At 53.5% G+C, this 22,343-nt stretch overlaps 1 protein-coding gene across 11 annotated transcripts in view; it reads right to left on the bottom strand.

Annotated features, from left to right (window-relative positions):
- The window catches only part of WNK2 (WNK lysine deficient protein kinase 2), a 168,188-nt gene that overhangs the window by 91,919 nt on the left and 53,926 nt on the right, over window positions 1-22,343 (bottom strand). For all 11 annotated transcript variants that reach the window (XM_048488208.1, XM_048488207.1, XM_048488199.1 and 8 more), the window contains exons 3-5: window positions 10,045-10,217; window positions 8,142-8,362; window positions 3,600-3,757 (exon numbers count right to left, since the gene is read on the bottom strand). In XM_048488208.1, the coding sequence (XP_048344165.1) occupies window positions 3,600-3,757; window positions 8,142-8,362; window positions 10,045-10,217 (552 nt within the window). The remainder of the gene's footprint in view (window positions 1-3,599; window positions 3,758-8,141; window positions 8,363-10,044; window positions 10,218-22,343) is intronic.

Raw genomic sequence — 22,343 nt, 5'->3', positions numbered from 1 at the left:
CAAGCCAAGGACATAGGTCGGGGGGGGGGGGGGGGCCTCAAGTTCAATCCTCCCATTACATGTCCGAAGCTCCGGCCCGTTTGTGTTTTTTTGTATTTTTAATTTTTTTTGGTTTTGGGCCTGCAGGGGACACAGTTTGTAGGCTACCAACACCAAAATTTCAGGGATTTGTTGGGAGACTCTTCCGATGATACCACCCAGGTTTGGTGAGGTTTGGCTCAGGAGGTCCAAAGTTATGGGCTCCCAAATGGGGTGCCCCCATCCCCCATTGTTTCCAATGGGAGCTAATAGGAGATGGGGGCTACATCTTTGAGGGTCCATAACTTTGGACCCCCTGAACCAAACTTCACCAAACCTTGGTGGTATCTTCAGGAGAGTCTTCTAAAGATACCCTGAAAGTTTGGTTATGCTAGATTCACAATTGCAACCCTGATAGCAGGCACCCCCAAATTTCCCCAGAGTCTCCTTTTGAATCCACCCCCTTTGGCATGGACTTAAAGGGATAATCTGAGGTCCCCAGTTTAAACATTGCAAGTGATGCTGTTTCAGGGTGGGGGATAATCCACCCCCAAACAGCATTACTTTCAATGTTGTTTTAACTGGGGACTCCAGATTCTCCCATTAAAGTGGATTTAAAAGGAGAATCTGGGCTCCCTAGTTTAAACACCATTGAAAGTGATGCTGTTTGGGGGTGGATTCCAGCATCACAGTGGCTGCCCATGGGGGAGGGGGGAGGGGATGCCGCCCATGGGGGGAGGGGAGCAAAACTCAGATTTTGCACTGGGCTATATTTTCCCTAGCTACACCTCTGCCTGCAGGGGAGGGCAGAAGGGACTGCTGGCTGGGAGCCCAGCTGGGGGGGGGGGGCAGGGAGGAGAGTCTACCATCCCTGGCCTCGGAGAGCTGTTTTTATAAGCACTGAAGCTGAGGACGGGACTTGGGAGGCGTGGTCATGCCCCCAGGGGAGGATGGGGGTGTGGCTCCCTGACCCCCCCGTAAAAATCTAACCTACATCACTGATTCAAGCAAATATCATTACTGTCATATTATTTTTATTTATTTATTTATTTATTTGTTCCACTTTTATACCGCCCTCCCCCAAGGGGCTCAGGGCGGTTTACAACATAATACAAGTGGATAAATAGAATAAAATGTTAAAATTTATATTAGTTAAAATGCAGCGCTCCAAGTATATAAATATTTAAAACAGATGGCGTTCAGCCTTTCACTCCCCTGACTCTGAGAGGGGGACAGCGGATCTTAGTTGTTAATGGGCACCTATCAGCAGCCGGCCTCCCCAAAAGCCCGGCGGAATAACTCGGTCATACAGGCCCTGCGGAATTCACTGAGGTCCCGCAGGGCCCAGACAGCTGGCAGAAGAGCATTCCACCAGGCAGGGGCCAGGGCCGTAAAAGCCCTGGCCCTGGTGGAGGCCAGCCGCATCATAGAGGGGGCGGGGACCTCCAGTAAATTGGCCTCTGCCGAGCGCAGAGACCGACGTGGGACATATGGGGCCAGACGGTCCCTAAGGTACGAAGGTCCCAGACCGCGTAAGGCCTTAAAGGTTAACACCAATACCTTGAAGACGATTCGGAATTCCACTGGGAGCCAGTGCAAGCAGTGCAACACGGGCGTGATGTGGTCTCTGGAGGCACCTCCCGTGAGCAAACGAGCCGCCGCATGCTGGACCAGCTTCAATTTCCGAATCAGCCTCAAGGGTAGGCCTGCGTAGAGCGAGTTGCAATAGTCTAATCTGGAGGTGACCATTGCATGGATCACTGTGGCCAGATCCGCCCGGGAGAGGAAGGGGGCCAGCCGCCAGGCCTGGCGAAGATGGAAAAACGCAACCCGGGTTACATGGGCCACCTGGGTCTCCATAGAGAGAGACGAATCCAGGTGGACCCCCAGGCTGCGAACCGAGGGGGCCGGTGCCAATGAGACCCCCTCCCACACCGCCGGCTGGAAACCCCCTGCCCCCCCGGCAGCCTAGCCACAGGATCTCCGTCTTTGCTGGATTTAGTTTTAACCTGCTCTGCGTCAACCAACCAGCAACCGCCTCCAAACAATGTTGTAGAGCTGCAGGGGCGGTGTCTGCTCCCCCCTCCATCGACAGAATGAGCTGGGTATCATCAGCATACTGATGGCACTCCAGCCCAAAGCTCCGTACCAGCTGAGCAAGGGGTCGCATATAGATGTTAAATAACAGCGGGGACAACAGCGCTCCCTGAGGCATACCGCAGTAAAGCGAGCACCTCCGGGAAGCTTGGTCCCTGCACCACACTTGCTGACTCCGGTCCCGGAGGAACGAGGCAATCCATTGAAGGACAGTGCCCCGTACCCCGGAAACGGCCAGGCGGTGGGTCAAAAGATCATGATCGACCACATCAAACGCTGCGGTGAGATCTAACAACACCAGCAGCGCCGATCTGCCTCGGTCAAGCTGCATACGGAGTGTATCTGTGACGGCGACGAGAACAGTCTCCGTCCCATGCCCAGCACGGAAGCCGGACTGGAAGGGATCGAAGGCTGATGCGTCCTCCAGAAAACCCTGATCTGATATTACTGATATTACTGATATTACTGATCTGAGTGTATGCTGATGTTACACGTCAAACAAGTTAATAGTCTTCTAGCTTTCTGAAAAAGCCAAACTAGATACAATGGAAGGATCCAATAATTCATATCTAAATCAGGAAGTTGGGATGTCTATTGTTAACAAAACAGAACATTGCCATAAAAGGAATGAAGCCCCTGTGGCTTGTTTGCTACCTAACCTTCCTATAGTGTACTGCATTCAGCACAATTCTTCCAGCTTGATTCCAGGTACTGATCAGACACTATGGTGGGCTACTGGGAATAATCTTTATGGGCCAATAGCCTAGTTTGTTCCCTCCTAAGCAAGTCCTGCATGGTGGTGAGGACAGTTAGGCTGAAAAGTGGAAGGAAAAGGCTGGCAGCACAGTGCCCAATATTGTTGTGGCTTGTCACTTCCTGTCTGGGTCTGGTACTTCCTGTCTGGGTCTGGTACTGGGTCATGGTACTGCCATGCTGGCAGGGGCTGATGGGATTTGCAGTCCATGAACATCTGGAGAACTGCAGGTTGCAGACCCCTGCTTTAGCTCATTGCTGTTCAACTGGCCTTATCAAAAATTGCTCCCAGCTGCACCAACTGACAGTGATAGATGATGAGGCCACAAAAATGACAGCAGTTCCATACAATCTACTGTTATAACCAGACAGTCATTGTAAGCTGGTCATTTCCATGCCATTTCCTGAAGAAATAGTATGGACGTAATCCATAACAGAATGGATCTTTCATGCATCCTTTGGGTGGCTCTTGGACCTCTACATATACTGCTTCTAAAAGAAGGAATTCAGAATACTCAAAAGTATAGATAGCCACTGACTATACAATTCCTGTTCAAGAAATTTATTAAGGAAATATCTTGTTTACTGTGTGGAATTTAAGTGAAATGTGTCATTACAGTGTAAGGTAGAGATAGAAAGATAGTAGATTATTAAAAACTTCCCTCAACAATACTTGATTGCATAAAAATATTTAAACCATTAAACAAAAAGAAATGACAGAAATAACTTACACAGGTTACTTTTCTATAAATTTGAGCAGCATTCTGGCATTCTGAATATGGATATTCTGAGGTAGCCATTTCCAACATACACATTCCAAAAGCATATACATCCACAGATTCATCATAGTGCTCTTCATACATTTCTGGAGCCATAAATTCTGGAGTACCTAAGCAAACAAAATCGAGACAATGGCTTAGGAAACTGACCTGTAATGATGTACCAAAGGCCTCTGATTTTATGTTCATAAATATACTGAAAAGACAGAAGCTAGAAAGTCAAATCTGAATGGCAGAAATATGAAAGTAACAGAAAGTTTTGCAATTTAAGTTTCAGTTTCACAACAGGAAGATTAGGTTTGATCCAACAAAATCCTTCCACACATAGAAAATGTGTTCCCCACAAACTGAGAGAGGAACTTCTCAGTCATGACAATAAAATTGTGGAGCTCCATGTCCTGAGATATTTGTTTGTACCCTTCCATCACTGTCTTCCACCACTGGATAAAGACTTTAAAAAAATGGCATTCCCTTAATTACTTCTCATTCCTGCCTTATATTCTAACTGCTGATTTTTACACATTTTTGTGTGATTTTAACTGATTTCATGATGATTTAGTATGTTTCTACATTTAATTGCTTGTTCTCTTGGTAGTCCTGTTTGAGCCATAAATAATTATATGAATACATATATAACATAATATATAAACAGTTTAATCACCTCATTCGATCCATTTGTATTGTGCCATTGCGCCAAAAAATAATCTGTATTAACAACAACCCTGTGAGGTACATCATCGGAGATTTTATTTTATTTAAATTATTTAAATAGGTGACATGATTCTTCAGCACCCCAAATACAGTTCTTACTTGTCATTTCCCAAATGCAAACTTTCACTTGCCCTGTCTGAGTTAAAGGAAAGCAAGCTTCACCAGGTCATTTCTTAGTCCTGCCTTTGCTCTCGGGATAAATGTAGCCCTATCTAAGCCCATCACCATTCAGATGATATGAGAAGAATCAGAACAGAAACTTCATCTGTAGACAAGAAGGTTCTAGTGAATCAAAGTACCTTAGTTCCTCATGTTTAACTTGAGAGCACTTCAAGCTCAATTACATCAAATCAAAAGAGGGTGTATTTTCAAAAGAGATTTTAAAGGAATAAGTAAAACAGTTTATGTAGAAAGTTACTATATCCAGTCCCAGTCCTACAGTACATTAATCCCTCTGACTGAAACAGTTAATATTGATTGTAACATTCTGGAACTGAAACACCACATCTCACTTCCCACACCCATGATAAGTGAGCTAAAGAAGTACTAAAAAGATGTTTTCATTTACTGACATACACCTGAGTCATTGTGAAAAACCTGAAGAGATACTTGCAACTGCTACTTCAAAACTTTTGTATACGGATCATTTACAATCCCTGCATAATTTCCCTTTATGTTCAAAGCAGCAACACTACAAAGGGAACAGAAATCACATTAGAACAGAAGAAACCCTGTACAAAGAGATCAGAAGGGCTTGGTAATTCAACACAACAGTCTTGTAAAATAGGCAGTTATAGAACAATACACTCTTCTTTGGAAGCATGTAGCTTGTCAACAATAGTGAAGTGGCTATGAAGTGTCCAGGACACTAAAACACAAAGAATATTAGGTAAATTGTAAAATATGACGCAAATTGGGTTTAGCGCATGGAAAGATGTAGATAAGTGAGAGCTGACTGTACTTCATCTAATGACATAGGGAGCTGAAGTGGCAATTCATGCAACTTTCTTCAAAACAGGAATATGCATCCATGCATAACATACACCTTAAAATACAATTCTCTTTATGCAAGAAAAATAGGTAAGAAAAAGAGGTAAGAAAAATTAAGAAATCAGCAATTCTGATGTTCCTGCCCATTTCTGTCAGACAGTCAGCTCCTGTATGGTTGTTAGGTATATGTGCACAGAAGCTAATAGCCAATTTGGACTCATAAGTGGCTGAAAAAACCAGATTGTGGGATGGAGGCAGGAAAAGAAAATTGGTTGAACTGTCAATTTTGAGTCAGGGTTTGAGCTTTCATAAAGTCAGTCTGGAAGATTCCTGTCCCAGAAGGCTTAACAGAACTCAAAATTTGACTTTGGATGAAAGCAGACTAAAACAGTACATGTTTTGGGATAGGATATATGTGTCCAGAGTGTTAAGAGAGACATGTCTCAGGAGACTTCGGAGCCTGGCTTTTGAAGAAAGCAGACTAATATAATGAATTCTTCAGTTGTCTCACATACCAGTTCCAGGGGATAGCTGTCTGAAGGACTGGAATTTCCAGAAGGAGCTACAGACAAGACACAGCTCCTGAGTTCACCCAGGAATGTGCAACCATTTAAAAGAGTGAATGCTCACCTGGGAACTCCTTTACTCTGCACTGTGATGACCTGATTCTGGTCAGCAATTCCCCCTGCACCAACACACACACTCCATTTTTCTAATCCACAACAGCACGGGGGTGTGTGTGTGTGTGTGTAGCATATGAGGTCAGAAAAATTATACAAAAGGAAGGCAGGATCCAATCCTCATACACAGTGGATATTATTTCTAATAATTATTTCCATTAGTCAGCCTCACCCATCCTCCTTATGGTAAAGCTAGCTGATGGATAGCCATGCCTGGTAGATATTGCTGCAGGCAGAGGAGTGGGAACTGTTATCACCCTTTCCACACCCAGGTGGGCAAATGCGGATCAAAAGCCATTACTGCCCTGCCACCACTGAGTGATCTGCTGAGGAGAAGGAGAATTTGGATTTACACCCTGCTTTTCTCATCCATTAGGAGATTCATAAGTGGCTTACGAACTCCTCCCCTTCGTCTTCCCAGAACAGATACCTTGTGAGGTAGGTGAGGGCTGAGAGAATTGTGACTAGTCCAAGGTCACCCAACAGGCTTCATGTGTAGAAATGGTGGGGGAGGGGGAGAAATCCAGTTCACCAGATAAGAATTCACCGCTCCTGTGGAGAAGTGGGGAATCAAACCCGGTTCTCCAGATTACAGTCCACTGCTTTTAATCACTATACCATGTTGGCTCTCTACACTACACTGTTAGAGGGGAGGCAATGCAGGCTCATAGGCAGGAGAGGAGCATCAAGCCAGCAGGGAGTGGTTTCCCCAAAAAAATGTTGTGGGTCCCCAGCCTGGTGTAACTTAATTATGCTAGCTCCTATAAAAAGACACCATTTATTGGACCAAAGAAGCCAGCCTCTCAAGAAACTTTAGAAAAATGGGACATCTTGCTATTTAACAAGAAATCATAGCTTTAGAACAGACTAATCACCTTAGTTTCATTATGGATGAAGTACATTGAAGAATGCACTGCAATTAAGAAATTATGAAAAATGAAATATAGTATTATTAAAAGCATTTTGAACTTAAATCACATTGATAATTTAAGTCATATTGTGATAGCACTTGTACTAAAATAAAAATACATATTTCTAGCTTTTGTAGTTCTATTCGTTTAGCAAGTTGCAAAAATTATATTGGGGGGTGGAGAGAGACCACTCTCATGAAAGTTACAATATGAAGACACTGAACTGGATCCAATGAACTGTAAATGAAAGGAGTTCACATGAAGCCTTTAGAACCCCCTGAAAAGCTGCTCCTGGAGGCAGTGGGACATATTAGGATGCTGCAAGGAGAATGGGGAAATGTGGCCTTTTCCACGCAAGTTGTTGACAATGTATCTTACTGCCAAACACTAAAGTTTTTTTCTTTTAATTCTGTACATTTTTTCCTTAGTTTGGTTCTGTAAACTTTTTCCCTACATTTTTCTTCTATTGCTTTCTAAGCACTTTTACTGTGATTTTTTGGGATCCATTTCCAAGCCAGCTTCCCTTGAGAATGAGGTCATGTTAAAACAGTCTTTATTTCTCTGCCCCACCAAACATCTCCTTGTAGTTCTCCAATCTTCCCTTCCACTATTTTCTCCTCCTTTTCTTCCTACAGAGGGTTTTTTTAAAAAGTTATCTTTGTCCTATCACATCAGCAATGTAATGTTAAGGCAAAGATATCCTTTTGTTTCTGCAGTTAAGAGACATCAATATTGTCAAAGAAAGTAGCTTTTGCAGGAAGAAATTGACAAGGTATTGCAGCAGTAATGATCACCCGTTACTGCAGCTCTTAGCCGAAAAATATGTTGAAGGTGGGAGGGCTGATTGTTTTTGTTCAGGTTAATGACACCTGTTGCAGAAGGTTTTTTATTTTTTAGCCTCCATTTTGTGTGGGTAGTTTCCAAATGCTACAAATGGAGGCTGAGACATTTTTGAATTGCCAGTCCTTGTGACTGTACAATAATCCTAGAGCAACTGCACAAAGGGAAAAAAAGGAGAGTTGTTCTTCTGTGTCATGGATGACATCCCACCATCATTAGGAATAATACATTTCAGAAGTAGCATGTGGAATAAACACAACAGAAGAGATGTGCATTCGTGAATTTATCCATGTCACAGTATTTTCTAGACTTAAAAACAATTTACACAATACAAAGGGGGGTTATCTATGAAATGGGCTTACCTATGACACTTTTGGCAAACGAAGCTCTTTTGAGAGTTGCCAGACCCAAGTCACCGATCTTCACAGAGCCAGTTGGTCCAGTAATAAAAATATTGTCACATTTTAAGTCTCTGTGAATGATTGGGGGCGTTCTGGTGTGCAGAAAAAGGAGACCCTTCAGGATTTGCCGGCACCAGCTACGAAGAACTTTTGGTTTCATCACTTTAAATCTCTTCAAATATCTGAAGTAGAAGCATAGCAGACAAAATAAATGCTATACTGGGTATTTCAGGCAAAAGGCAATGTTATGAGAACACAGTACTCAAATAACCATCTGTTCCTATAAACCCCTGTGCATAATTTAAGATCATCTGGAGCAGCGCTTCTCTGCATGCCCACAAATCTTTTGAAGTGAGTTGGGTAGCTATCGGGGGAGAGTCTTCTTTATGGTAGTCCTTCTTTTCTGGAAGGGCATTCCTGTAGACATTCCCTAGCAAGTAGTTGGATTTTTTTGGTCATTTCTGGATGGTCCAAATATTCCAGGTTGAGCAAGGGAAATATCCTGGTTTGGCCAAGATGTTTGCATGGTTCCTGGTCCAAAAATGGGTTTGCCCCACAATATTTCCTTTATCCCGGGATTTTCAAAAATCACCAATTTGGCGATTCTTTTCAAAAATCCTGTGGTGAACTCGCTACTATGCAAACACCATGGGAGCAGAACTAGTTTATTTTCCCCACCCAACCACCTGATCTCCCCACCCCACTGCCCTCCCCCTGATCTCTCAGCTGACATCATGTCAGTTTTTAACTCTGCTGACCCTTCCTAAAACGTTCCCCCAAGATCATTTTCTGATCATGGCATCAACCTGGTTTCATTTCACCAGGGTTAATCAGGAGTGGAGTCTCAAAATCTCCCCATTTTCATTTCTGTACATGTACTGGTTGCTCAGAGCGCATAGCTAGGGAAATGTGCATTTTGGGTCGAATGTTAGTGGGCATATCACGAGGGAAAGGGTCTCTCATTTTCCACAAAAATATGAGAACGTGAGTGGGGATGTGATGTGATGCTGTGCCCCATTGTTTTTTGCTGCTGCTTGCTGCATTAAGGCCTGCACCGGGCCCTATCCAGAACTGGAAAAAAGTTTCCCTTTTCCCCTGCTCACTGTGGGTCGACCAATCAGAAGACGTCCATTCAAGCTGCCGCCCAAAAACAACAGCCAATCAAGACATGGGACACCAGGGATGTTTGCGCATGCGCGGATACGCTTGCAGCGTAAATACAAAAGTTAATGCAAAACAAACTGGGTTAATGCAAAACAAACTGGAGTATTTCCTCTCGGTCTTCACTAGATTTTTTCACAGAAATGGGCAGCCATGTGAAGGGAGAAACTGGAATAAAATAGACCCAGATTGTAAGATAGTCTCTGTAAACTGAGTACTTAATTCTGAGTTGACATCAAACATTATATCAAAATTCAACCATTACAAGTCTATACAGAGTGTGTTCATCTGTCTGTGAACTCAAAATATGCAGTAGAGAAGAGTTTCTTCTGTCTATGCCACTACTTAGTTAATTTAGATTAATACAATATATCTAGTTTTTTATTGTTAAACTCTTCCCACCCCATCCCTGCTATCTCAGCAAAGCATTGTTTTACTGTGGCTTAATAGCAAACTGTATGAAAGATGAACTCTAAGATTCAAAATGTCATGTGCAGAAAAAGAACGGGGAGGAAATAAGGACAGGGCTGCTAGTACTTACATAACAAAACAACAACTATGAAATAAGGGCAATGAAATTCAAAGTCAGCTAAACAAGTTTACTAGAGGAACAGAGGGCTTTCATTCATACTAACAAATAAAGCAAGTGTCTTAATATATTTTATGAGTAAGGTGGACTTTACCATTTGTCCACTAAACTTACGTTTTCAGAGTTCCAGAGGTCATCAATTCTGTAACCAGCACAATGCATTTCTTTCCCTTTAAACATGATTCCCAAAAGTCATAAAACCTAACAATGTTTGGATGTTGAAGACCTTTCAACATCTCTGCTTCTTCTTTAAACCTCTGCCTTTCTGCTTTTGTCAGCTTTCTGTCCTGCAATTTAAAATACATTCTTTGTTAGCAGCTGACTAGAGAAAATCTGCCTTGATGCAAAGATGCCACCACAATAATTGCTGTTTGCTCAAGAGGCAAGAGTAAAATCAACACCTCCACCCCCCTGCATTCCACAAAACACACTTCAGGGAAAGCCACTTTCTCCAGTTTTTAAAGCACAAAGGGGCTATGGGTGAGGATAAATTGGCCACCCCTCCGTGCCTGAGTGTAAATTGCCTTCCACTTGCACAGCAGAATCTTTGGCCCTATAAAATTACCATCACCATCTTTACGGAAATTACAACAATTTCAAATTGGACTACAAGTGCTCCAGTTTGATACAAGAACAAAGATTAAAATAGTACAAGATGCATCAAAAGAAATTTGATTCTTAATCTTATCCTAATCAGCACAGTTATATGCAAGCTAAATTCAAAGGCAAAGGCTTGTTTCATAATGAAACAAGCATCTCAGCATAGCAGTATACAATTTCACAACTGGCATTATCATATACGATTAACCACAACAAACAGGTTCACTCCTGATCATGGCTTCATGAGGATCTACCTCCAAATAAAAAGTGTCATTGTGAGTGCAGATCCTTTGTCTTTATGATTAAACCTATAACTTTAGGTTTGAAATCTTTGAAATAGATAATTTTTGACATCTCTTCATCTGCCCTCCATCAACACTGCTTCAGTTCCAGGGATGAAAAGCAGCCTCCACTGAGGACAGCCACTGCAACAGAAAGTTGGGCCCTGCCGTCTTTACAGCAGGGATCTAGTTGTCTACATTGGCAGCAGAGCAGCCTGGGAGCCACTCTCTCTGAGGCAGGATCTGCTGCTGACATGGTCTTGTACTGTCTGGCAGTCAATGCTATCGGCCCCAGCCCTCTGCAGTGGCTGTCCACAGTGCTGACCAAGGCATATGCTCCGGTGGTTTCAGCACAGCCTGGGAGTTGCTCTCAGCATCTGCCACCTGGCCTGGTGGTCAATCCCAGCAGTGGCAGCCAGAGTGGACTGTGCATCTGTTTTTATGTTTTTTCATCACCAACCACCATCCACAACAGAAAAGGAGTGTAATCAAAACTCTTGACAGAACATGCAAAACGAATTTGTGAACTTCACCTCCTCCCTGATGAAATCAGTCATCTAGATTGGGCTCTGCAGGAGTCTATCGCATACCATGCAGCTGTGGACAAGTCTACATAGGAACCACCAAACGCAGCGCACAGACACGTATCAAAGAACACGAAAGGCACTGCAGACTATTTCAGCCAGAAAAATCAGCAATAGCAGAACACATGATAAACCAACCTGGACATAGAATATTATTTGAAAAAACAGAAATACTGGACCACTCTGAAAGCCACTACGTCAGACTACACAGGGAAGCAATTGAAATCCATAAGCACATGGACAATTTTAACAGGAAGGAAGAAACTATGGCCATTTCCGCTTTTGACAGGCTCCTCGAGCCCTCACGCCCGGCAAAGGGATTCTGCCCGGCGTGGGGTGGAGAGCCGCGTCCATGCGCACTTTATAGCGTCGCGGCGGCGGCTAACGAGGAGCTTGACACAGAGACGCCCTCTTCAGCCTGTCTAACCGGCATTCTTGCCTTATCGTCCCGATGCGACCGACCTGCTGTCTTCCTAAAGCCATACGCCCGCCTCCGACCTGTATGGAGGACAGCGTGGGTCGGAGCTTAGGAAGACAGCGATGGCGCAACAGGAACGGGACGAGTTAACATAAGCCGGAGACAAACAACGAGGAAAAAAAAAACAGCCTGCCCTAAGCGCCCAGCCCTGAGGGGAAGAGGAGACCAGGTGCGAAGCCGCTGCTGTGTGTTTCAACAGCGCCATACCTGTAAACGAGCTTGGCCCGACCTGAGGCGGAGATTTTACCGATCCCCAGACGCCCGTTTTTTTTGGCGATGTTGCGGAAATAGCCCTAAGAAAATGAACAGAACTTGGCTGAACGCAGTGTTGAAAAATAACTAGAGTCAAGACGAGTGTCTAACCAGCTCCCGCACACAAACACAGGGATGACTATAGAGACAAAAGAAACAAAGGCCAGGATACTTCTATTCAGATGCTCCCACCCAGTGACCTTACTATCTCCAGTTGTTACTCCCAGGAGCTATAGTCTTCATTGTTACTCATACGCCTTCTATTCCAGATGCCCTCAACTATTGAGCCTGGATTTGCCTGCTCTTTGTTACTCACAGACAAGGGTTTCCCCACCCACCCTGGACACTCCAAACAGATGCTATATACTCCACTTGCTTTCCCCAACATCAGATCCTCTGAAGATGCCAGCCACAGATGCAGGCGAAACGTCAGGAGAGAATGCTGCTAGAACATGGCCATACAGCCCGGAAACCACACAGCACCCAAGTGATTCCGGCCGTGAAAGCCTTCGACAATACATTCTTCAATTGGTTTTTACTAATAAGACAGGGATAGGTCAACACTTCCCAGAAGAATGCATCATTTGCATGATGAAGAAGGTCCCAAGTTTAATCCCCAGCCCTTCCAGGGGAAAGAAAATCTAGATAACAGGACTACCAAACAGCTCATCTTAAAATTTCTAAGAGTTTCTCATAGTCAGAATAGATGATACTGGGGTAAAGGGACCAATGTTCTGACTCAGGATGAGGCAGCTTTGTATATTGATGCATCTGGAAATTTTTTGGCAACTGGTTACCCAAGAGTTAATGATTCCATCTCCAAATTTGCATCAAACTGTAAACAAGCTGGACTCTCTCATGAAATTGTACCATTCTATCACATTTTTAGCTCACCATTTCTCAAAGGAGTCCAAAGACATGGTTTTCCTTTCTATTATTTACCCACCTTACAACTCTGTGTTTGACAAGGCCTGGACCAGAATCACCAGGTAAACTTCTTGCCTTGGTGGGGAACTGAATTCCAGCCTTCCCAATCTTAGTATAGTAACATAGCCTATACTTTCAAGCGTTAAAATAAGCAACTTCTGCATGCCTGTACAATGGGGGGCGCTATGTATCTTTAAGCTGTTCTATTGTTTGCTCTCCATGTCTAGGCTCCACCCATCAACTCCTCCTTCTTCACCCTGCAGCCATTTTCTTTCTTCTCCTTTGTACTGAGTACAATAATAATGGCTACCTACTCCTGCTGGGGCTTTCCCACAGAGGCAGATCACACTTGCACATATGTGATGGTGTGTTAGAATGCCCACTTGTGATAGGGAAAGTTATCTCTTTAGACTAAAATTTCTTACTATCTACTTTTCACCTGGAACAATGATTGTGATCCACAGTTACTGGAAATAAATGTAAGTTTTCCTTTTTGCATATGCTTGTTTGGGCTGATCTATATTAACCCAAATTCCCAACATCAAGTGGCTGCTGTCAAGTGTTTGTGGAACTTGTATGAAGTTCATCCTTTAAGACAGAGGCATCAAACTCTTAATCAAGGACCTCCAGAGTTAGTCAGTGTGTCTTTAGCAGCAAGCAGAACCTGTTGCATTGGCACATCCATTTCAGGTCTCATGTTGGGCTAATCGCCATCTATTGTTCTTTTTACTGTTTAACTGGTTTCATTGATTGTTATGTTTTTAACTTCCATAGTCGTATTGATTGGGGTTTTATAGTGTTCTATGGTAATTTATTTTGTATGCCACCCAGAGCCCTTCTGGAGTGGGTGGTATATCAAGCCAAACAAACAAACAAATAAAAAGTCCCAGTGCATTCTTTGTAAATTTCATGCCAAAATTCCATATTAGTGGTCAAGCCGACCCTATTTCCTAATGCATCTTAAGTGAGTGTTCTTAAGATGCTAGGGACATGCAATACAAGCCCATGTTTGGGCACCCCAGCCTGCTTCAGATCCTACACCCCTCCTTGTTTCCCACAAACATCCAAGGCTGCAATGAAAAACACAAGATCAAAAGGGGCCTATTACCAAATGTCACTGATATGTTGTTACCTTCCTCTGGTGACTGCAATATTTGCAATAGGCCTGTCCTTAGTCAGGGGATACAAGTCCTCACTCTCCCCCCATTCCACACACCTGGTAATTGAAGACTACGAGTTCCAGAAGCCTGATTATCTGATTTTTCAGTCTCACTTTTGAGATCATTGTGTCGTGCATCCCATAATCTGTGAGATATTCTGAGCCTTAGATAAACCCCCAATAAAAGCTCTACTAAAAGTCTTCTCTTTCCTTATACATGGCCTTGCAAACCCTGAGGACATCCTCCCATTTCTGCAATTATTTTAATAAACAGCAAATTGCTTTCATCAGCCAGGAAATACACACTGTTACACATCTGGTATTGTTATTTAGATAAATGAATTCAAATGTCAGTGAAAAGGGTTCAATATTAGGCAAAAATGTCTGCTTATCCTTTTTCCAAAGAGCAGCTACTATTTTAAAACATAATCTAAAGCAAGTTTAAACTATCTAAGCAGAACCAAATTCTGAACTTGTATGCCCCGGTTTAAATCCAGAATAAGATGAAAATACTAATTCAACTCAGATAATGTATATTTATACTGACACTTAAGTCTGATTTTCACTTCACAGGTTTAAAATTAATGCTTCTTTTACCTCTGTCAATCTCAATTGTAATTCTCTCGAGCAGAGATACTCCCATGTGACCACAAACTAAGTGCTCATTAAAGCCTCTAGACAGATTGATCCAGGCATGCAGTCTTAGATTTCAGTTCAGCAAACTTTCAACAAAGTCTTTAAATTCTTTGGATGGTGCAAAGCAAAGTTAACCAAAAGCAATTTAAAAATCATGAAATTGAGGATGGAAGAGAGACTATTCCTTATGTTGTGAAACGACATGCTCACTTTGTTCAGCTAATGAAAACGGTGAGAATATTTCTGAATATAATGAAAGAGAGTTTAATTATGTTTGCAAACAGCCTGTTGGGGTATTAAGAAAATTTTGTATTGTCCCCAAAGACTCTTTGGTTATTTCTGTTCAATAGACTATAACTGGCAGATACTGCCAGTTGTAAATACAATTCAGTTCTGCATAAGTACATTTTGAGAATGTACAGTCCCAACAATATGATCAGATACACAGGCACCTTGTGAGGTAGGTGGGGCTGAGAAAGTTTCGAAGAACTGTGACTAGCCCAAGGTCACCCAGCAGGAATGTAGGAGTGAGGACTCCGGTGCTCATGTGGAGGAGTGAGGAATCAAACCCAGTTCTCCAGATTATGTAGAACTGCTCTTAACCACGACACCATGCTGGCTCCTTTTGCTTAATCCATACGATGCATCAGTTATTCATACTGGATAGATCAAGGGGGACCATACACTTCTGATATGTGTGCTTGGTGAATCCCTGGAACATGTGAATGTAATGTTTACACAGAACTGAGTACAAGGAACATGCATGAGTTGGAGAGGGAGTTGGATCAAGATGGCAGGCTCTGTCACCCAACCTCATAGGCATTCATTGGAATGTATGTAAAGGCTATGTCCATATAAATATCTGTACCATCAAGAACCTTGAAAACTCACAGTTCCTGATTACTGAGTGTCATATGCAAATTTCAATGAACCCATATAAGCTACAGTTGAGTTTTCTGTTATGGTGTTCCTATCCACTCCCATCACATACATTCATTCTACTAGGAATGTCTGAAAGGGGCTTGATAGAGCTTCAGTACTGCATCCCATAGCTGTGTAACATAACCATACTCTAACTTTCTCAAAATGAGGATAGGTTTATATGATATCCAATGAAAATGTAAAGTGAGAAATTTACTGATTTTTGCCATCAAGTCACAATTGATTTGTGGTGGCCCTGTAGGGTTTTTCAGGAAAGAGACGTTCAGAAGTCTTTGCCTGTCTCTACATCATGCCCTTGATAGTCCTTGGAAGGCTCCCATCCAAATATCTGCCAGATCAAGGCTGAGAAATAAAGATCAGCCTTAGACATTAGCATTTCTCCAATTTAAAACTCAAGTTCAGATGCCACTCCAGCCCACACATTCACAGAGGAAGAACCAAAGGACATGTAACATTTCTCATTTCATCCAAGAACATACACAAAACTACCTTACACTGAATCAGGCCTTTGGTCTATCACAATCAGTACTGTTTACTACTCAAACTAGCAGTGGCCCTCAAGTCTCAAGCAGGCATCTAGCATCAGCTACAGGAGATACATGCTAAATTTTTAAATTGCTGATAGGTTTCATGAAATTATTCATTCAGGGATTTCTCAGGTTCCCAAGGATGTTATTGGATATGTCTTGTAAAATTTTAATATGAAAATTCAGGGGTCAGTTTTTGAAAAGTGTACAAACACCTGCACTGCAAAGGCATCATCACATTATAGACAGAAGGGACATGATTATTCTTTGATATTGCACAAGCATTGGAGCACAGCCAGTTCAGAGCTGTAAAGTGACAGACTGTCCTTCATTTCCTGGAGGAATGAGCAACAGCAGAGTTAGACACAACAGCAAATTGCTGCCCCAAACCAAAACCTCTTTCAGGTTCTTGCTCCTTTCTACTCACCATAATGTGTTTCTGTAGAAATGCAAGATATCACAAAGAGTGCCTCTTTCCCTGTCAGCAGTGAATGAGGCCAGACTAAAATATGATAATAAAGGATAATGAGCATGGGAATGAGGATGAAATAGGACTAATATCAACTGAAGGTAACTAAAGTATGACTTTTAAGCTAAGTCTTGGCATGGGACAGTCAGGCTGGAATGTTTAAATGAAAAATTCATGCCTGGAAATGAGTAAAAAAATATACTGCCCAAAAGCTATATTGGCAGCTGGTAAATCAATAAAGTGCCCTCAAAACAACCCCTGAAAATTGTACATGAAGCTTAGAAAAAAATAATTTCCTTAATTATCAGTTTTTGCATCACAGAAGAGGTCTCAGCAAATGAACAGGAAGAAGTGCAGCCTAGCAGATAAAAAGACTGACTCAGAAATAGCATCTGTTGCGTCTGTCTCTCAGTAAGCAGGGTGTTACCATCTCAAAGCACAAACTATGACATGTTAGAATGCCTTTCAATAAACAAGCCATGCAGAATTGGATTTTAAAAATAATAAAACCTATGAAAATAGAAGACCATTTTGATCAGGACATCTCCTTTATGACATGCAAAATAACATCTCCCATTTTTCTCAATTGTCATCTTGTATTTGTGACAATCACTTTCAGAAACAATGATAGCAAATGAGAAGTTGTTCTAAATCATCAGACCAGTAGTCCTTCCAGCTCAGCACTGTGTACTGTGAGAGGCAGTGGCTCTCCAAAGCCGTTTCCGCACGGCAACGATAGGGGTTGGGTCGGTGTACATAACGCCAACCCAACCCCCCAGGGACCGTTCGCACGAACGGTCCCAGTTGCGACCGGGAGGATGGCGCAGCATCCGCACAGGCTGCGCCGTCCCCCAAACGCCTCACCGTGTCCTCCGGCCTCCGGCGCTGGGGGGGGGGGGGGGTGGGGGGGGGGGGGGGTGGGGGGGGGGGGGGGGGGGGGGGGGGGGGGGGACCGGGGGGGGGGGGGGGGGGGGGGGGGGGGGGGGGGGGGGGGGGGGGTGGGGGGGGGGGGGGTGGGGGGGGGGGGGGGTGGGGGGGGGGGGGGGGGGGGGGGGGGGGGTGGGAGGGGGGGGGGGTGGGGGGGGGGGGGGGGGGGGGGGGGGGGGGGGGGGGGGGAGGGGGGGTGGGGGGGGGGGGGGGTGGGGGGGGGGGGGGGTGGGGGGGGGGGGGGGTGGGGGGGGGGGGGGGTGGGGGGGGGGGGGGGTGGGGGGGGGGGGGGGTGGGGGGGGGGGGGGGTGGGGGGGGGGGGGGGTGGGGGGGGGGGGGGGTGGGGGGGGGGGGGGGTGGGGGGGGGGGGGGGTGGGGGGGGGGGGGGGTGGGGGGGGGGGGGGGTGGGGGGGGGGGGGGGTGGGGGGGGGGGGGGGTGGGGGGGGGGGGGGGTGGGGGGGGGGGGGGGTGGGGGGGGGGGGGGGTGGGGGGGGGGGGGGGTGGGGGGGGGGGGGGGTGGGGGGGGGGGGGGGTGGGGGGGGGGGGGGGTGGGGGGGGGGGGGGGTGGGGGGGGGGGGGGGTGGGGGGGGGGGGGGGTGGGGGGGGGGGGGGGTGGGGGGGGGGGGGGGTGGGGGGGGGGGGGGGTGGGGGGGGGGGGGGGTGGGGGGGGGGGGGGGTGGGGGGGGGGGGGGGTGGGGGGGGGGGGGGGTGGGGGGGGGGGGGGGTGGGGGGGGGGGGGGGTGGGGGGGGGGGGGGGTGGGGGGGGGGGGGGGTGGGGGGGGGGGGGGGTGGGGGGGGGGGGGGGTGGGGGGGGGGGGGGGTGGGGGGGGGGGGGGGTGGGGGGGGGGGGGGGTGGGGGGGGGGGGGGGTGGGGGGGGGGGGGGGTGGGGGGGGGGGGGGGTGGGGGGGGGGGGGGGTGGGGGGGGGGGGGGGTGGGGGGGGGGGGGGGTGGGGGGGGGGGGGGGTGGGGGGGGGGGGGGGTGGGGGGGGGGGGGGGTGGGGGGGGGGGGGGGTGGGGGGGGGGGGGGGTGGGGGGGGGGGGGGGTGGGGGGGGGGGGGGGTGGGGGGGGGGGGGGGTGGGGGGGGGGGGGGGTGGGGGGGGGGGGGGGTGGGGGGGGGGGGGGGTGGGGGGGGGGGGGGGTGGGGGGGGGGGGGGGTGGGGGGGGGGGGGGGTGGGGGGGGGGGGGGGTGGGGGGGGGGGGGGGTGGGGGGGGGGGGGGGTGGGGGGGGGGGGGGGTGGGGGGGGGGGGGGGTGGGGGGGGGGGGGGGTGGGGGGGGGGGGGGGTGGGGGGGGGGGGGGGTGGGGGGGGGGGGGGGTGGGGGGGGGGGGGGGTGGGGGGGGGGGGGGGTGGGGGGGGGGGGGGGTGGGGGGGGGGGGGGGTGGGGGGGGGGGGGGGTGGGGGGGGGGGGGGGTGGGGGGGGGGGGGGGTGGGGGGGGGGGGGGGTGGGGGGGGGGGGGGGTGGGGGGGGGGGGGGGTGGGGGGGGGGGGGGGTGGGGGGGGGGGGGGGTGGGGGGGGGGGGGGGTGGGGGGGGGGGGGGGTGGGGGGGGGGGGGGGTGGGGGGGGGGGGGGGTGGGGGGGGGGGGGGGTGGGGGGGGGGGGGGGTGGGGGGGGGGGGGGGTGGGGGGGGGGGGGGGTGGGGGGGGGGGGGGGTGGGGGGGGGGGGGGGTGGGGGGGGGGGGGGGTGGGGGGGGGGGGGGGTGGGGGGGGGGGGGGGTGGGGGGGGGGGGGGGTGGGGGGGGGGGGGGGTGGGGGGGGGGGGGGGTGGGGGGGGGGGGGGGTGGGGGGGGGGGGGGGTGGGGGGGGGGGGGGGTGGGGGGGGGGGGGGGTGGGGGGGGGGGGGGGTGGGGGGGGGGGGGGGTGGGGGGGGGGGGGGGTGGGGGGGGGGGGGGGTGGGGGGGGGGGGGGGTGGGGGGGGGGGGGGGTGGGGGGGGGGGGGGGTGGGGGGGGGGGGGGGTGGGGGGGGGGGGGGGTGGGGGGGGGGGGGGGTGGGGGGGGGGGGGGGTGGGGGGGGGGGGGGGTGGGGGGGGGGGGGGGTGGGGGGGGGGGGGGGTGGGGGGGGGGGGGGGTGGGGGGGGGGGGGGGTGGGGGGGGGGGGGGGTGGGGGGGGGGGGGGGTGGGGGGGGGGGGGGGTGGGGGGGGGGGGGGGTGGGGGGGGGGGGGGGTGGGGGGGGGGGGGGGTGGGGGGGGGGGGGGGTGGGGGGGGGGGGGGGTGGGGGGGGGGGGGGGTGGGGGGGGGGGGGGGTGGGGGGGGGGGGGGGTGGGGGGGGGGGGGGGTGGGGGGGGGGGGGGGTGGGGGGGGGGGGGGGTGGGGGGGGGGGGGGGTGGGGGGGGGGGGGGGTGGGGGGGGGGGGGGGTGGGGGGGGGGGGGGGTGGGGGGGGGGGGGGGTGGGGGGGGGGGGGGGTGGGGGGGGGGGGGGGTGGGGGGGGGGGGGGGTGGGGGGGGGGGGGGGTGGGGGGGGGGGGGGGTGGGGGGGGGGGGGGGTGGGGGGGGGGGGGGGTGGGGGGGGGGGGGGGTGGGGGGGGGGGGGGGTGGGGGGGGGGGGGGGTGGGGGGGGGGGGGGGTGGGGGGGGGGGGGGGTGGGGGGGGGGGGGGGTGGGGGGGGGGGGGGGTGGGGGGGGGGGGGGGTGGGGGGGGGGGGGGGTGGGGGGGGGGGGGGGTGGGGGGGGGGGGGGGTGGGGGGGGGGGGGGGTGGGGGGGGGGGGGGGTGGGGGGGGGGGGGGGTGGGGGGGGGGGGGGGTGGGGGGGGGGGGGGGTGGGGGGGGGGGGGGGTGGGGGGGGGGGGGGGTGGGGGGGGGGGGGGGTGGGGGGGGGGGGGGGTGGGGGGGGGGGGGGGTGGGGGGGGGGGGGGGTGGGGGGGGGGGGGGGTGGGGGGGGGGGGGGGTGGGGGGGGGGGGGGGTGGGGGGGGGGGGGGGTGGGGGGGGGGGGGGGTGGGGGGGGGGGGGGGTGGGGGGGGGGGGGGGTGGGGGGGGGGGGGGGTGGGGGGGGGGGGGGGTGGGGGGGGGGGGGGGTGGGGGGGGGGGGGGGTGGGGGGGGGGGGGGGTGGGGGGGGGGGGGGGTGGGGGGGGGGGGGGGTGGGGGGGGGGGGGGGTGGGGGGGGGGGGGGGTGGGGGGGGGGGGGGGTGGGGGGGGGGGGGGGTGGGGGGGGGGGGGGGTGGGGGGGGGGGGGGGTGGGGGGGGGGGGGGGTGGGGGGGGGGGGGGGTGGGGGGGGGGGGGGGTGGGGGGGGGGGGGGGTGGGGGGGGGGGGGGGTGGGGGGGGGGGGGGGTGGGGGGGGGGGGGGGTGGGGGGGGGGGGGGGTGGGGGGGGGGGGGGGTGGGGGGGGGGGGGGGTGGGGGGGGGGGGGGGTGGGGGGGGGGGGGGGTGGGGGGGGGGGGGGGTGGGGGGGGGGGGGGGTGGGGGGGGGGGGGGGTGGGGGGGGGGGGGGGTGGGGGGGGGGGGGGGTGGGGGGGGGGGGGGGTGGGGGGGGGGGGGGGTGGGGGGGGGGGGGGGTGGGGGGGGGGGGGGGTGGGGGGGGGGGGGGGTGGGGGGGGGGGGGGGTGGGGGGGGGGGGGGGTGGGGGGGGGGGGGGGTGGGGGGGGGGGGGGGTGGGGGGGGGGGGGGGTGGGGGGGGGGGGGGGTGGGGGGGGGGGGGGGTGGGGGGGGGGGGGGGTGGGGGGGGGGGGGGGTGGGGGGGGGGGGGGGTGGGGGGGGGGGGGGGTGGGGGGGGGGGGGGGTGGGGGGGGGGGGGGGTGGGGGGGGGGGGGGGTGGGGGGGGGGGGGGGTGGGGGGGGGGGGGGGTGGGGGGGGGGGGGGGTGGGGGGGGGGGGGGGTGGGGGGGGGGGGGGGTGGGGGGGGGGGGGGGTGGGGGGGGGGGGGGGTGGGGGGGGGGGGGGGTGGGGGGGGGGGGGGGTGGGGGGGGGGGGGGGTGGGGGGGGGGGGGGGTGGGGGGGGGGGGGGGTGGGGGGGGGGGGGGGTGGGGGGGGGGGGGGGTGGGGGGGGGGGGGGGTGGGGGGGGGGGGGGGTGGGGGGGGGGGGGGGTGGGGGGGGGGGGGGGTGGGGGGGGGGGGGGGTGGGGGGGGGGGGGGGTGGGGGGGGGGGGGGGTGGGGGGGGGGGGGGGTGGGGGGGGGGGGGGGTGGGGGGGGGGGGGGGTGGGGGGGGGGGGGGGTGGGGGGGGGGGGGGGTGGGGGGGGGGGGGGGTGGGGGGGGGGGGGGGTGGGGGGGGGGGGGGGTGGGGGGGGGGGGGGGTGGGGGGGGGGGGGGGTGGGGGGGGGGGGGGGTGGGGGGGGGGGGGGGTGGGGGGGGGGGGGGGTGGGGGGGGGGGGGGGTGGGGGGGGGGGGGGGTGGGGGGGGGGGGGGGTGGGGGGGGGGGGGGGTGGGGGGGGGGGGGGGTGGGGGGGGGGGGGGGTGGGGGGGGGGGGGGGTGGGGGGGGGGGGGGGTGGGGGGGGGGGGGGGTGGGGGGGGGGGGGGGTGGGGGGGGGGGGGGGTGGGGGGGGGGGGGGGTGGGGGGGGGGGGGGGTGGGGGGGGGGGGGGGTGGGGGGGGGGGGGGGTGGGGGGGGGGGGGGGTGGGGGGGGGGGGGGGTGGGGGGGGGGGGGGGTGGGGGGGGGGGGGGGTGGGGGGGGGGGGGGGTGGGGGGGGGGGGGGGTG

The sequence above is a fragment of the Sphaerodactylus townsendi genome, linkage group LG03 (genome assembly GCF_021028975.2).
Source record: "Sphaerodactylus townsendi isolate TG3544 linkage group LG03, MPM_Stown_v2.3, whole genome shotgun sequence".
Taxonomy (NCBI): Eukaryota; Metazoa; Chordata; class Lepidosauria; order Squamata; family Sphaerodactylidae; genus Sphaerodactylus; species Sphaerodactylus townsendi.
This window is presented reverse-complemented; position numbering and strand designations above follow the sequence as displayed.